General features: G+C 42.8%; 2 protein-coding genes across 3 annotated transcripts in view; one reads left to right on the top strand and one right to left on the bottom strand.

Moving 5' to 3' along the window:
• Positions 1-1866: 1866 nt before the first annotated feature.
• On the top strand, positions 1867-9633 carry FBXO39 (F-box protein 39). 2 transcript variants are annotated; one of them, XM_005582678.5, is made up of 3 exons: positions 1867-2981; positions 8778-8954; positions 9282-9633. In XM_005582678.5, the coding sequence occupies exons 1-3, from the start codon at positions 1959-1961 to the stop codon at positions 9408-9410; spliced, it is 1329 nt and encodes a 442-aa protein (XP_005582735.1). In that variant the 5' UTR covers positions 1867-1958; the 3' UTR covers positions 9411-9633. The 2 variants fall into 2 exon arrangements, with proteins under 2 accessions (XP_005582735.1, XP_065388716.1); XM_065532644.2 differs by having other exon boundaries at positions 8778-9633.
• Positions 8045-16082, bottom strand: part of TEKT1 (tektin 1) — a 39850-nt gene continuing 31812 nt past the window's right edge. Inside the window, exon 9 of the mRNA XM_065532645.2 lies at positions 8045-9018. The gene's annotated coding sequence lies outside the window, so the exon portion shown is untranslated. The remainder of the gene's footprint in view (positions 9019-16082) is intronic.

The raw sequence follows: 16082 nt of genomic DNA on the forward strand, positions 1-16082 counted from the left end.
CCATGGTGGTTTGCTGCAACCATCAACCCGTCATCTAGGTTTTAAGCCCCGCATGCATTAGGTATTTGTCCTAATGCTCTCCCTCCCCTTCCCCCCACCCCCCAACAGGCCCCAGTGTGTGATGTTCCCCTCCCTGTGTCCATGTGTTCTCACTGTTCAACTCCCACTTATGAGTGAGAACATGTGGTGTTCGGTTTTCTGTTCCTACGTTAGTTTGCTGAGAATGATGGCTTCCAGCTTCATCCATGTCCCTGCAAAGGACATGAACTCATTCTTTTTTATGGCTGCATAGTATTCCATGGTGTATATGTGCCACATTTTCTTAATCCTGTTGATCATTGATGGGCATTTGAGTTGGTTCCAAGTCTTCGCTTCGTGGAGCTTTTAAATTGGTTTATCTCTTCTGCAGCACCTTTTAGGAGCTTTGCTTGGTGGAGTGCTGTGGAGGCCCCTAGCCTTGGGCAGTTTACAAGTGGTTGAAGAGACCTATTTCTTCATTTGTTAAATGTTTAAGTAACTTCTTAAAAGCAGAAGGAGGACGTCAAGGGGTGTGTGGGTCCCTTGGGAGAAAAGGCAAGGACATAGATTATAGGTCAGACACTTTCCAGACTTCCCCACGTCTTCCTTCAACAGTTACCAAATCGTGTCTTCTAAAGAACTCGCAAACACATCCCCATTCCCACCACAATGCCGGGACTCTGCTCTTGACCACCCTTCCTCTACCCACCCTCCCCCTAGAGTGTCCTTTCCACACCTCAGAACTCACCATGTGGCTTCCAGACATGTGACCCATCAACCTTCAAAGGGCTCTCCATGACCTCAGCTGGGGTTTTCCACCCCGTTCTGCTGTTACAGCTCTTGAATGTAAACACAACTGTCCACAATGTAGCTAGATACTGGAAGGGGACAGGCCATGTCAGGATTCCAAAATCTTGGGGAAATGGGAATTGGGAATCTCTGGCCTCTAGGACATAATCTTTATCCCTTCACTCAGGACCCCTTGATCCAGCACCTCCCACTGCTCCCACGTGATCCAGTTCCTCCATTTCCAGCCCACGTAACAAGTGCCAGATGACCAAACCATTTTTAGTTCCCTGAACGGGAACATGTCACATACATTCACAGTTCTTTTTTTTTTTTTTCTTTTTTTGAGACGGAGTTTCACTCTTGTTGCCCAGGCTGGAGTGCAATGGCGCCATCTCAGCTCACAGCAACCTCTGCTTCCTCAGCTCAAGCGATTCTCCTGCCTCAGCCTCCCAAGTAGCTAGGATTACAGGCATGCACCACCATGCCCGGCTAATTTTGTATTTTTTTTAGTAGAGACAGGGTTTCTCCATGTTGGTCAGGCTGGTCTCGAACTCCCGACCTCAGGTGATCCGCCCGCCTCGGCCTCCCAAAGTGCTGGGATTACAGGCATGAGCCACCACGCCCGGCTCACAGTTCTGTGGCTTTGCACGTGTTGTTCCCTCTGCCCAGAATGCATCAGTTCCTCCACCACTACCACTAGGCCCACCTGATCTGCCTCACAAATCCTACTCACCCTTCAAAACCCAACTCAGGCGTCACCTCCTCTGAGCAGCCCTCTCTACTTCCAAACACTGTATTTAGCCAAACAGTAAGTCACCCTCCATGTGTGCTACCCCGCACTAGAGTCTGCCTGAACCTTCCCACTCTCTCACAGGGTTATAATTGAGTACTGGTCTGTATGCCTGGATAGACTGTGAAATCCTTGCAGGTGTGGACTGTATCATGAATGTATCATTGAACCACCCACACCTAGCACAGTGCCTAAGGCACTTGGGACCACAGGGAAAGCTGGTTCATTTGAGTTTCGTCTCTGTTTGACAGGTAATGGCTCTTCTTTTTTACTCCCCACAGAAAGCAAGTGATTGCTTTCCTTTTCTCAATTTTGGAAGCCCTGCCTAACATACAGCTGCACTCTACATCCCAGTTCCTGGATGGACGAAGAAAGTGAACTGATCCAGCCCCAAGACCAGAGCTGCTGGGCCGCTCTGCCCGATGTGTGTCTGTGCCGTGTTTTCTGGTGGCTAGGAGACAGGGACAGGTCCAGGGCTGCTCTTGTCTGCAGAAAGTGGAACCAGATGATGTATTCTGCTGACCTCTGGCGGTACAGGACCATCACCTTCAGCGGGAGACCTTCCAGGGTACATGCATCTGAAGTTGAGTCAGCTCTTTGGTATGTTAAGAAGTTTGGTCGTTATCTGGAGCGCCTGGAGGTCAAATTCCTGAATCCTTACAATGCTGTCTTGACCAAGAAGTTCCAGGTCACCATGCGGGGCCTCCTGTCTTGTCTGAGTAAGAGCAACAACCGTCTGAAATCTCTTTCCATCCAACACCTGGAGCTGGACCGCCTGGTGTGGAGGAACAGCATCAGGAGCTCATTCATCAGGAGCTTGAGCTTCTTCTTAAAGAAGATGGGCAAACACCTGGATTACCTCAACCTAAAAGGGGCCAGGCTGACCGTGGAGCAAGGCTGCCACATTCTCGACTCCCTCAGCCACCTGAGGAATGAGAATGTGATCTCGGAACTCAACATCGAGGACTACTTCAGTCATCATCTTGCTGTCTACAGCAGCCCCCAGTTCAAAAAGACCATGTCCACATTCCACAATCTTGTGTCCCTGAACCTCAACTACAACTGTATCTCCGACGAGCTGCTTGAGAACTTGTGTGAGAACGCCAGCACCCTCTGGACCATAAACATCAAATGCCACATTCATGACCCCCACGGACAGGTCATCTGGGGTATGTCCTGGGCCAAGCTGGCCAGGCAGGCCACCAATCTGAAGGTGAACTTCTACTTTGAACGGATCATGAAATACGAACGCTTGGCCCGAATCCTCTTGCAGGAGATCCCAGTCAGGAGCATCAGTCTGAGAAGCTGCTATTTCAGTGACCCAGACTGGTCCATGAGACCCACTCTGATAGATCTCCTGCCCACCTTCCGGCACACTCTGCAGGTAGGTAGGACTTGTGAGGAGTGACTGCTGTTTAGGTGACTGGCTTCCCCAGAAGAAAGCCCACTGCTGCCTGCTCTTGGCTGGGCTCCCAAATGTTCACTCAATCTCAAATTGAAGTTCTAGCAAATATCACCAACTAAGCCTTCTCCCCTCCTCCCAAGACCACAGTAGGCAACAAAAGCTGCTACTCACTTCCTACATGTGGTAGACACAAGGAATTATCTGGTTAGCTGTCAGCCAGGGAAAGCCCCTAAATCCCCACTCAGAGCTATGAAGCCTGAGCCAGGAGGTGCCCTGCAGGTGAAGAGCAGCTGGGCTGCCTCTTCCTACCTTTCTACCAGGTCACAGCAGCATGCAGGAGACCCTGTGACTCCTATGGTCAGATCTCAGTTGGGGGATCTGTCTGATTATAGCAGTGCCAGTGCCTGGTAACTGGGGAGATAGAATGGGGAGGACCAGTCCAGACAAAAAGTCAAATTTGATTTACACAACTGAAGAACTCAGAGTTTCGGGCTGTTCCCTAATCTAGCAGCTTTCTCATCCATAAGATCAGGATCATTTTGTCTTTCCAAGGACCTCACAGTGGTTGTGACAATTGATATTAACAGGTTTATGTATCTCTGCAAACATGGATGGACTGCAAGGTGCTAGTACCTCATTAGGGATCCATATAACCCTAAGGTGGGGTAGGGCAGACATCGTCATGGTGCTTGTATGCTGCAGAAGAACTTGAGGTTCAGCGACCAGCCCACAGTCATCCAGCCAGTCCGCTGCAGGGCTGGGACAAGCACCTTGTATACTCCAAGTACACTGCCTCCAAATTCCAAGTTTTGCAAACTTGGATGAGATCACCATCATTCTCAAATCTCTTCCTCTAAGAACTACATGTCCAATGTCCCTTATCTAAAAAGCCACCAAATTCCATTAACACCAGACCTGTCCTACAAGAAATGCTAAAGGGAGTTCTTCAATCTGAAAGAAAAGGGCATTGATGAGCAATAAGAAATCATCTGAAGGTACAAGATGTATACTTACTATTACTTACTGGTAATAGTAAGTACGCAGAAAAACACAGAATATTGTAACACCGGAATTGTGGTGAGTCAACTACTCATATCTTAAGTAGAAAGACAAACATATAAGCTGATCAAAAATAATAACAACAACAACTTTTCAAGACATTGACGGTACAATAAGATACAAATAGAAACAACAAAAAGTTAAACTGTAGGGAGACAAAGTTAAAGTAAAAAGTTTTTATTCGTTTATTTATGCAATCAGTGTTAAGTTGTCATCAGTTTAAAATAATGAGTTATAAGATATTGTTTGCAAGCCTCATGGTAATCTCAAATCTAAAAACATACAACAGATAAATAAAATAAAAAGCAAGAAATTAAACATAACTCCAGAGAAAATCACCTTTCCTAAAAGGAACACAGGAAGGAAGAAAAGAAGGAAGAGAAGACCACAAAACAACCAGAAAACAAATAACAAAATGGCCAGAGTAAGTTCCTACTCAATACTAACATTGAATATAAATGGACTAAACCCTCTAATCAAAAGATGTAGGTGGCTGAACAGATTAAAAAGAAAGACTCAGTTATCTGCTGCCTACAAGTAACATATTTCACCTATAAAGACACACGTAGATTGAAAATAAAGAGATAGAAAATGATATATAATGCCAACGGAAACCAAAAAAGAGCAGCAGTAGCTATGCTTATATCAGACAAAATAGTTTTCAATACAAAATCTATAAAAAGAGACAAAGAAAGTCATTATATAATGACAAAAGAGTCAATTCAGCAAGAGGATATAACAATTGTAAATATATATATGCACTCAACACTGGAGCACCCAGACATATAAAGCAAATATTATTAGGGCTAAAGAGAGAGATAGTACCTGATATAATAACAGCTGGAGACTTCAACACCCCCCTTTCAGTATTGGGTAGATCTTCAAGACAGAAAATCAACAAAGAAACAGCAGACTTAATCTGCATTAGGAACAAAAAGGGCCTAAAGGATATTTACAGAAAATTTTATCCAATGGCTGAAGAATACACATTCTTCTCCTTAGCACATCATTCACAAGGATAGGCCACACGTTAGGTCACAAAAAAGTCTTAAAACATTCAAAAAATTGAAATTATAACAAGCATCTTCTCTGACCACAACAGAATAAAACTAGAAATTAATAACAAGAAAAATTTTGGAAATTATATGAACACATGGAAATTAAACAATATGCTCCTGAATAACCAGTGGTTCATGAAGAGATTAAGAAGGAAATTGAAATATTTTTGAAACAAACAATAATAGAGACACAACATACCAAAACCTATAGGATACAGTGAGCAATACCTAAGAGGGAAGTTTATAGCTATAAGCGCCTACATCAAAAAAGAAGAAAAACTTCAAATAAACATTCTAATGATACACTTTAAAGGACTAAACAAATCAAGAGCAAACCCAATCCCAAAATTGGTAGAAGAAACAATAAAGATTGGAGCAGGAATGAGTGCAAGTGAAACCAATAATGCAAAAGATCAAGGAAATAAAGTTTTTGAAAAGATAAACAAAATTGACAAATCATTAGCCAAAATAAGAAAAAAATGAGAGAAGACCCAAATAAATAAAATCAGAGATGAAAAAGGAGACATTACAACCAATACTGGAGAAATACAAAGGATAATTAGAGCCTATAGTGAGCAACTATATGCCAATAAATTGGAAAACCTAGAAGACATGAATAAATTCCTAGACACTTACAACCTACCAAGATTGAACCATGAAGAAATCCAGAACCTTAACAGACCATTGACAAGTAACAAGATAGAAGCTGTAATAAAAAGTCCCAAAGCAAAGAAAAGCCCTTGACCTGATGGCTGTACTGCTGACTTTTATCAAATATTTAAAGAAGAACTAATACCAATCCTATTCAAACTACTCCAAAAACATAGAAGCAGAGGGAATACTTTTAAACTCATTCTACAAAGCTGGTATTACCCTGATACCAAAGCCAGATAAGGACACATCAAAAACAAGAAAACTATAGGTGAATATTCCTAATGAACATTGATGGAAAATTTCTCAACAAATTACTAGCAAACCAAATTTGACAACACATTACAAAGATCATTCATCCTCACCAAGTGGGATTTATCACAGGGATGCAAGAATGGTTCAAAATATGCAAACAAATCAATGTGATACCTCATAACAACAGAATTAAGAACAAAAAACATATGATTATTTTAATCAATGCTGTAAAAGCATTTGATAAAATTCAACATCCCTTCATGATTAAAACTCTCAAAAAACTGGGTGTAGAAGGAACATACCTCAATACAATAAAAGCCATATATGACAGACCCACAGCTAGTATCATATTGAATAGGGAGAAACTGAAAGCCTTTTCTTTAAGATCCGGAACAAATTAAGGATGCCACTGTTACCACTGCCATTCAACATAGTACTGGAAGTCCTAGCTAGAGCAATCAGATGAGAGAAATAAAAGGCATCCAAATAGAAAACAAAGTCAAATAATTTTTGTGTGAAGATGTTATATTATATTTGGAAAAACCTAAAGACTCCACCAAAAAAAAACCTATCAGCTAAAAAAATTCAGTAAAGTTGCAAGATACAAAATCAACATACAAAAATCAGTAGCATTTCTATACGCCGACAGTGAACAATCTGAAAAATAAATCAAGAAAGTAATCCTGTTTACAATAGCTACAAATAAAATTAAATACCTAGGAGTTAACCAAAGGAATGAAAGATCTCTACAATGAAAACTATAAAATATTGATGCAAGAAATTGAAGAGGACACAAAAAATGGAAAGATATTCTATGTTCATGAGTTGGAAGAATCAATATTGTCAAAATGTTTACACTACCCAAAGCCATCTACAGATTCAGTGCAATCCTATCAAAATACCAATGACGTTCTTCACAGAAATAGAACAGAGAATCTTAAATTTATACATATATGGAACCACAAAAGATGCAGAATAGCCAAAGCTGTCCTGACCAAAAAGAACAAAACTGTAGAAACCACATTACCTGACTTCAAATTATACTGCAGAGGTATAGTCACTAAAACAGCATGAGACTAGCATAAAAACAGATTTTGAGCTCCTTATATATTCTGGTTATTTATTAATCCCATAAAGACCAACAGAACAGAATAGAGAACCCAGAAACAAATTCATTCATCTATAGTGAACTCATGTTTGACAAAGGTGTCAAAAACATACATTGGGAAAAGGACAATCTCTTCAGTAAATGGTGCTAGGAAAACTGGATATCCATATGCAGAAGAATGAAACTAGACCACTATCTCTTGCCGTATATGAAAATCAAATCAAAATGGACTGAAGACTTCAATCTAAGACCTCAAGCTATGAAACTACTACAAGAAAACGTTGCGGAAACTCTCCAGGACATTGGACTGGGCAAAGATCTCTTGAGTAATACCCCACAAGCACAGGCAACCAAAGCAAACATAGACAGATGGGATCACATCAAGTTAAAAGGTTTCTGCACAACGAAGGAAACAATCAACAAAGTGAAGAGACAACCCACAGGAAGAATGGGAGAAAATATTTGCAAGCTACCCATCTCACAAGGGATTAATAAACAACCAGAATATATAGAGCTCAAACAACTCGATAGGAAAAAAAAAATAGTAATCCAATTAAAAATGGGCAAAAGACCTGAACAGGTATTTCTCAAAAGAAGACATATAAATGGCAAAATAGATATATTAAAAGGTGCTCGACATCACTGATCATCAGAGAAATGCAAATCAAAACCACAGTGAGATATTATCTTACCCCAGTTAAAACGATTTTTATTCAAAAGACAGGCAATAGCAAATGCCGGAAAGGATGTGGAGAAAAGAAAATTCTCATATACAGTTGGTGGGAATTTAAAGTAGTACAGCCACTGTAGAGAACAGTTTGGAAGTTCCTCAAAAAACTAAAAATAGAGCTTACATACGATCCAGCAATCCCACTGCTAGGTATATACCCCAAAGAAAGAAAGTCAATATATCAAAGAGATGTCTGCACTCTCATGTTTATTGCAGCACTGTTCACAATAGCCAACATTTGGAAGCAACCTAAGTGTCCATCAATGGATAAAGAAAATGTGGTACATACACACAATGGAGTACTATTCAGTCACAAAAAAGCATGAGATTCTCTCGTTTACAATAACATAGATGCAACTGAGGTCGTTATGTTAAGTGAAATACGTCAGGCACCGAAGGACAAACTTTGCATGTTCTCACTTATTTGTGGAAGCTAAAAATTAAAACAATTTAACTCATGGAGATGGAGAGTAAAAGGATGGTTACTAGAGGCAGGGAAGGGTAGTAGGGGGTGGAGAGGGAAGTGGGGATGGTTAATGGGTACAAAAAAACTTAGAAAGAACGAACAAGATCTAGTATTTGATAGCACGACAGGGTGTCTATAGTCAAGCATCATTTAATTGTACATTTTTAAATAACTAAAAGAGTATAATTGGATTGTTTGTAACACAAAGGATAAATGCTCTATTTACCCCATTGTGATTATTACACATTGTATGCCTACATCAAAATATCCCATATACCCCGTAAATATATATACCTATGTACCACAAAAATTAAAAATTAAAATTAAAAGCCCCCAAACCATCATAGCTATCAGGCCCAGAGCCAGGTCGTGGAACTGGGTTACAGGGCAACCCAGCCAGTCTCAGCGTCTCTGCCCACACACATCTTCCCTTTTGGTGCTTTTCCAGAAATTAACTTTTGAATTCAACAACAACCACGAGTCACTCGACGAGGAGCTGCACCTCCTCATCGTATCCTGCAGGAAGTTGTTTTACTTCAAAATCTGGGCTTTCCTTGATGTTAGGTTTGTGGAGCGGATCCTGAAGAGTCAGAAAGAACGGCAGTGTGCCCTGCGCACGCTCAAGGTAAGCGGTCCCCAGGCTGGTTCCACGGGGTGGAGTGGGGGCATCCGGGAATGGTACTTCCGCTCTGGAATGAAGGGCAGAGATAAGGCAATGAACAGAATCATCTGTTCATTGGAAATCAGCAGTTTCACAGAAGGGAATTTGGAGCTCTTTTTTCTAGCAGTTGGGTTTGGTCTTTTCCTGATTCTGCCAACATATTTTCCTGATTCAACAACTGTATGTGTAGATCATTTAAGTTGTTGTCAAGCCCTGAAAAGTGTAGTGACAATGTGTGTGTGTGTGTGTGTGTACATGCTCATATGTGGATGTATTTCTCTGTTGACACAGGTGAGAATTTATACAAACAGATATGAGACGAATGAAGAGGACAGGACCCTGCGGGAAATTTACAGGAAGTATAGAAAGCTGATCGACTCAGAGCTTAGCTATTTCGTCATCGCTTACCCTATGATGTAATGAACGCTCTACAGATGAAGAAAGCTAGGAGCACTTTGAACTTGAAAATCATTTCTCTTAGAACTACACTCGGGCATGGCCAGCCCTTTTGCTCCTCTCTCTTCCCCTCCTCTCTTTTTTTTTTTTGGTCAGTTCAATACCAAGACGAGCAGCCCAGCAAAGGCTGAGACTGCTGATGACCTGAAGGCTCCAGGTGGCTTTAAAGTGCTATGTTTACCAACTATCCAGGTGTAATTTCTCTTTTTGTCAGTTTTGCTTTTTGACACCCTCACTCATCCACAGAGCTAAAAACCCAAAGCCACTCAGAGTAGCTTCCTTTTTTTTTTTTTTTTTTGAGATGTGTTGATGAAAAGACTCAAACTGTGTAAAATATTTTTAGAGATTTATTCTGAGCCAAATATTTTTAGAGATTTACTCTGAGCCAAATATGAGTGACCATGGCCTGTGACACAGCCCTCAGGAGGTCCTGAGAACATGTGCCCATGGTGATTGGGGTACAGCTTGCTTTTACATATTTTAGGAGGCATGAGACATCAATCAAATAGATTTAAGAAATACATTGGTTTGATTCAGAAAGGCGGGGCAACAAAGCAGGGGCTTCCAGGCTGTAGGTAAATTTAAACATTTTCTGGTTGACAATTGGTTGAGTTTATCTGAAGACCTGGGATCAACAGAAAGGAAATGTCTGGGTTAAGATAAAGGATTGTGGAGACCAAGTTTTACTGCGTAGAGGAAGCTCTCAGACAGCTGACTTCAGAGAGAGCAAGTTGTAAAATGTTTCTTACTGGACTTAAAATGGTCCCTGGCTCTTAGTTGATTATCTCCTGGAACTGGAAAGGAAGGAAGGAAAACAAAGAGGAAAGGAGATTCTCTGTAGAATGTGGATTTTTCCCACAAGAGACTTTGCAGGGCAATTTCAAGATATGACAAGGAAATATATTTTGGGATTAAACATTTTGATTTTCTTCCTTGTTATGCCAGAGTCAGATTGGAAAGTCACTATATACAGGGTTAAATAAAACCCATCTGACTAGAATTTATGGATTGTAGGGCATGACTCCTCCTCAGACCCCTTCAATAGGAATTTGGGCAAGATTTAAAAAAAAAATAAGAGCTTAGTCCTCAGACGGAGTCTCGCTCTGTTGCCCAGGCTAGAGTGCAGTGGTGCAATCTCAGCTCACTGCAACTTCTGCCTCTCAGATTCAAGCAATTCTCCTGCCTCAGCCTCCAAGTAGCTGGGACTACAGGCATGTGCCACCATGCCCAGATAATTTTCATATTTTTTGTAGAGATGGATTTCACCACATTAGCCAGGCTGGTCTCCAACTCCTGGCCTCAAATGATCCACCTGCCTCAGCCTCCCAAAGTGCTAGGATTACAAGCGTGAGCCACCACACCTGGTCCCAGAGTAGCTTCTTACTAGAGGACCCTGACTCCTGCTGACCTGTGCACCTGAAAAGGTGTGTGTAACCATGGAGCAAATCAAATCACGTTTTCTACTGACTGACATTATCAGTTTCTAAATCCTTTGTATCTGCTGACCTTCATGTAGGAACCTCCTGACATTGACATTGTCTGGGCCCGATCTCAGATGCATAGAAATAGACTGCCCTTGGATGAAGCAGGAAAAGCCCCACTTTTAGGAGGAGTCTGCTCAGAGCTGGAACTCCCTCCCACAGAAGGAACCCAGCCCCTGACTTAATGGCATCATGGACTTGAATCTCCTGCCTCTATTTTTGCTATGTCTCCTCCATTTTTCCACAAATATGCTGGGACTGGGTCTGTGATGTTGAACATAGACATAAATGGCCAAGTTTGATGGCCCCAAACCTGGCGTTTGGAGCCAGGTGTCTGAGGTTGAGTACTGGCCTGCCATGCACTTGTCTTGTGCCTTTGGGTAAGAATTTAACCTCCCTGAGTTTCAGCTTCTCTGTGTGTAAATGAAGAAAAAAAAAATAATTACATGCATTGCAACAGACACACCTGGCCTGTGGACGCTTTTATCTTGTTTAGTATATGAAGGAACAGGTTCTAAGGAAGTTAATTTACCCCGAGGCATACAGCCAATTTGTGGCAGAACTAATAACAAAGTCTCCAGATTTAGAACCCAAGACTGTTTCTTCCACCTAAACAACAGAATGCGAAGAACCCATTCCCTCTCCCTTCCTCCACCCAGCTTATCTCAGACAGATATTAAAGTGGTCACCGGTTGAGTGTTTACATGCTAGATATAAATTCACCTAGTTTCATTTAATCCTCACACAGCTCTAGAAAGTAGAGACTACTGTTATCCCTCTTTTAGAGGGATCCTGAAGGGTTGCCAAGTCTAACCTGCCCCGTCACGCATTTAGGAAGTGCTGGAAGGGAGTGTCAAACCCAACCCAATTCCAGAGCTCTGCTCTTAATTCCTACATATTATCCCCCACAGCAAGAGGATTTGGGGTCTGTTGTACCGTAATTCTACTAAGTGAAGAGCATGGTTGGAAGAGAGGATCAATGATAATAATAAATTCCTGAGCCCATGCCATAGACATTGTATTACTTCTGGTCCTTTGAGGGTTTTGTGCATGCGATGGCATAGAGTTCTTTTTTTCAATAGATACAAATTAATAAAATCCCAGAACACTTTTAACAAGTGACATTTCAGATTTTGTTTGTCTTGCCTCTTGTGTGCTGTGCCCATATAGTTGCTTAGCTGAGGTTTTCGAAAGTGAGAAGTGTTGGTGACATTGTCAGACAAAGGATTTGCAACTGTCATAGACTCACCATCCACCACATGGCACTCACAGGTGGCATTTATTCACAAACAGACCTCAAGGACTCCAAAATACTGAGGATTTTCCATGGTATCCAGAGATGATGAGGGAACAAAGGTCTGTACCAGCTTGAGCAACAGGCACCCGTCAATACGGCTTGTTACTGACATGTTAATCTCCATGGCAACATAAAGCTATTCTTTCCTTAAATTTAACCATCCCAACAAATTTGAGAAATGCTAACTCCCTCCAATAAGGACTGTCTGAACCTAATTGAGATCGTCCTTTTAAATGCCATTTATGATATGAGGCAGGCAACGGGAAGTATTTTATAAGTAACTTGTCTTCTTTAAGGATTTTAAGGAATATATACCAGGGACTGACAGCCACAACTCACATAAGCCTCAAAACAAGCTACCCTGTGCTCCATAATGACTTTATTATGCAATTGGTATAAAGGTAAACCAGAAAAAAGAAAAAAAAGCTGGCTCAGGCTTTTTAGGTATTAATGAGACTTCAGTGTTTGGAATACAAGTAGGTTGATAGCATTCTGCTAATTCCATTTCTGGGCTAGACTAGATACTTTTCAAAGTCTCCATTCACAGCTGTAAGGTTTATGCCTTCAAGACACATATTTTTTAGGGCTGTAGGCCAAATTGAAAGAAGCCAACCTGCTATTTTATAATGTGGACTGTAGGCTTGCCTGTAGTAAACAGGGAGATGTTTCACTATTTCTTCTCTGTCCTATCAGCTTTTCTCAGCCCTTGAGGCAGTTGTACGTATCAGCAGATGGCAGAGGTTAGTCAATTTCTTTTCAAAGTCCAGCCAAAGATAAGCATCTTTAAGCCTCTGTCACACCACTGCACTCCAGCCTGAGCAACAGAGCGAGACCCCATCTCTAATACAAATAGACAATAGGTAAAACAAACATAAGCCTCTACACTTCTTGACTTCTTCCTCCAATACTCTTTTGGAATTGCTTTTGGCAAAGTGTCATTGGTGGCTGCCTAATTGCCACATCTAGAGGATGCTTTTCCTTTCTTAGCTGACTCTCTGGAGCCTTTGACCTGCTGACCCAGTACCTCAAAAAGTGGCACCCGAGGCCGGGTGCAGTGGCTCACGCCTACAATCCCAGGATGTTGGGAGGCCGAGGCAGGCAGATCATAAGGTCAGGAGATCGAGACCATCCTGGCTAACACGGTGAAACCCCATCTCTACTAAAAATACAAAAAATTAGCCGGGCGTGGTGGCGGGAGCCTGTAGTCCCAGCTACTCGGGAGGCTGAGGCAGGAGAATGGGGTGAACCCAGGAGGCAGAGTTTGCAGTGAGCCGAGATCGCGCCACTGCACTCCAACCTGGACCACAGAGCAAGACTCCGTCTTAAAAAAAAAAAAAGTGGCAGCCATGACACCCATGCTCTCCTGGCTTCCTCCAGCCCCTGGGATGTTTCGCCCAACCTGAGAGTGTTGATGTTTCTCAAGACTCAGCCCCTCGGCGGCTTCTACCACCACCTGTCTGCAGATGTCTCCACCACCTGTCTGCAGATGTCTCCACCACCTGTCTGCAGATGTCTCCCAGCCCTCTTGCTACAGCCAGACGTCTCTCCACCCACGGGCTCCTCATACTCAGAGAGAGAGCTTGCCCCCTTGGCTCTCCCGCCCTCACCCTTAATTTATTTTATTTTATTTTATTTTATTTTATTTTATTTTATTTTTAGACAAGAGTCTCACTCTATCGCCCAGGCTGGAGTGCAGTGGCACTATCTCAGCTCACTGCAACCTCTGCCTCCCTGCTTCAAGCGATTCTCTTGCCTCAGCCTCCTGAGTAGCTGAGATCATAGGCACTTGCCACTACATCCGGCTAATTTTTGTGTTTTTAGTAGAGACGGGGGTTTCACCATGTTGGCCAGGCTGGTCTCGAACTCCTGACCTCAAGTGATCCACCCACTTCAGCCTCCCAAAGTGCTAGGATTACAGGCGTGAGCCACCGTGCCCGGCCTTCACCCTCGTTTTAGAAGCCCTCCTCCTCCTCACCCTGGAGCCACCCTACATCCCTCCCTGTCCCTCGCCCTGTATAACAAATCAGTCTCCAAGCCACTTAGCCCCCAGACATTTCTGGACTCTGTCCCTTCTTCACTATTTCTATATTCCTGTCTTAACTCAGTCTCTCTTATGTCTACCTGGATTGCTGGGCCTCCTGCATTGCCTTCAGGCCTCCAGTTCCAATCTCTGCCCAGCCTCCAGCCCTCAGCCCCATCTACACTTGCCTAAAAGCACCCTGCTCTTTCAAGCAGCGGTTTCTTCCTTCCCGTCTTCCTGGAATGTGCTTCCTACCTTTCTCCTTGACTGCTGAATTTCTGCTCATGTTCCATAGCAGGTGTCACCAGTTGGTAATGGCTGTTTCAGACAGGCTCATCAGCGTCCTTCCTGTCTCAGTTTAGGCGACTTCTCTTCCAGGAAGCTGTTCCTGATCCCTAAGGCCGTTCTCACAGCTATCATGGTTATTGTCGCTTCGCCTCCCTCCCTACTCTGCCTGCTACATGATAGGTGCTCAATAAATGCGGGAGATATTATTTTGAAATTTGTACTTTTCTCTAGTCCCAGCTACTCAGGAGGCTGAGGCAGGAGGATCACCTGAGCCTGGGGAGGTCGAGGCTGCAGCGAGCCCTGATCACGCTGCTGTCCTCCAGATTGGGTGACAGAGCAAGATTCTGTCTCAAAAAAAAAAAAAGAAAAGAAAAGAAGTTTGTACTTTTTATTTTTATTTTTTTCTTTTTTTGAGACAGAGTTTCACTCTGTCACCCAGGCTAGAGTGCAGTGGCGTGATCTCGGCTCACTGCAACCTCTGCCTCCTGGGTTCAAGCGATTCTCTTGCCTCAGCCTAGCGAGTAGCTGGGATTACAGGAGCCGCCACCACGCCTGGCTAATTTTTGTAATTTTAGTAGAAACGGGGTTTCACCATGCTGTCCAGGCTGGTCTCAAACTCCTGACATCAGGTGATCCACCCGCCTCGGCCTCCCGAAGTGCTGGGATTGCAGGCATGAGCCACCGTGCCTGGACAAATTTGTACTTTTTAAAGCTCTGGTACTACTTTTCAATATTTACTGTTAGTTCACAGATGCTTTTTCTCAAAATATTGGAAACTGACTCATTTAAGAAGAAACTAGGTACCATTTAGTGGGAACCCACTACATCAGGCACTATACATACCATAACTCATTTTATCTTCACAACAACCTGGCAAGAAGAATGGTCTTCATCTGATTTACAGACCAAAAAATGAAGATCAGAGAAGTTAAGTAACTTCCCTGAAGCCTCACAGCCACTTTGTGCAGAGCAGGAATTCCAATCTCACCCACTCCTTTCGCTGCCCCACACCCCACACCTAGGGCTGTTACAGAGGCAGTATCCTGGCAAGATGTTGACTCAGGCTTTTTAGGAAATGGTGATTTGGAACTTGACAATGACCTTTCAAAAACTTCGGTCTTAAATTAGGCAGTTACCTGCTGACTTGATACATAGAAACCCCTGCCTAGAAAGGCACCCTTGGGATGTATCTACACTTGTTAAGAGGAAGAAATTTCCCTGACATGCATTGGTCAATTGGAAACCACAAGAATCTCACTAGCCTCCTCTATCCCAGAGCCTGATGGCAAAGTGCTGCAGCAGAAAAGGGTTATGTGGATCACAAGGACAGCGTAGGCCTCATGACTCTGAGATAACAGAACAGAGGCACAGAGAGGCTAAGCAACTTACCCAAGGTCACACAGTAAGAGAAAGAGTGAGCCAGGATTTGAACCTTGGTCTATCTGACATAAAGGTCAGCATCCATGTATAAAATGGAGCTAGTAATCATACCAGCTTCTTCAGGTTTTTGTAAAGATTTGATGAGAAAATATACAAGAAGTCACTTTATG

This window comes from Macaca fascicularis, chromosome 16, assembly GCF_037993035.2.
Source record: "Macaca fascicularis isolate 582-1 chromosome 16, T2T-MFA8v1.1".
Taxonomy (NCBI): Eukaryota; Metazoa; Chordata; class Mammalia; order Primates; family Cercopithecidae; genus Macaca; species Macaca fascicularis.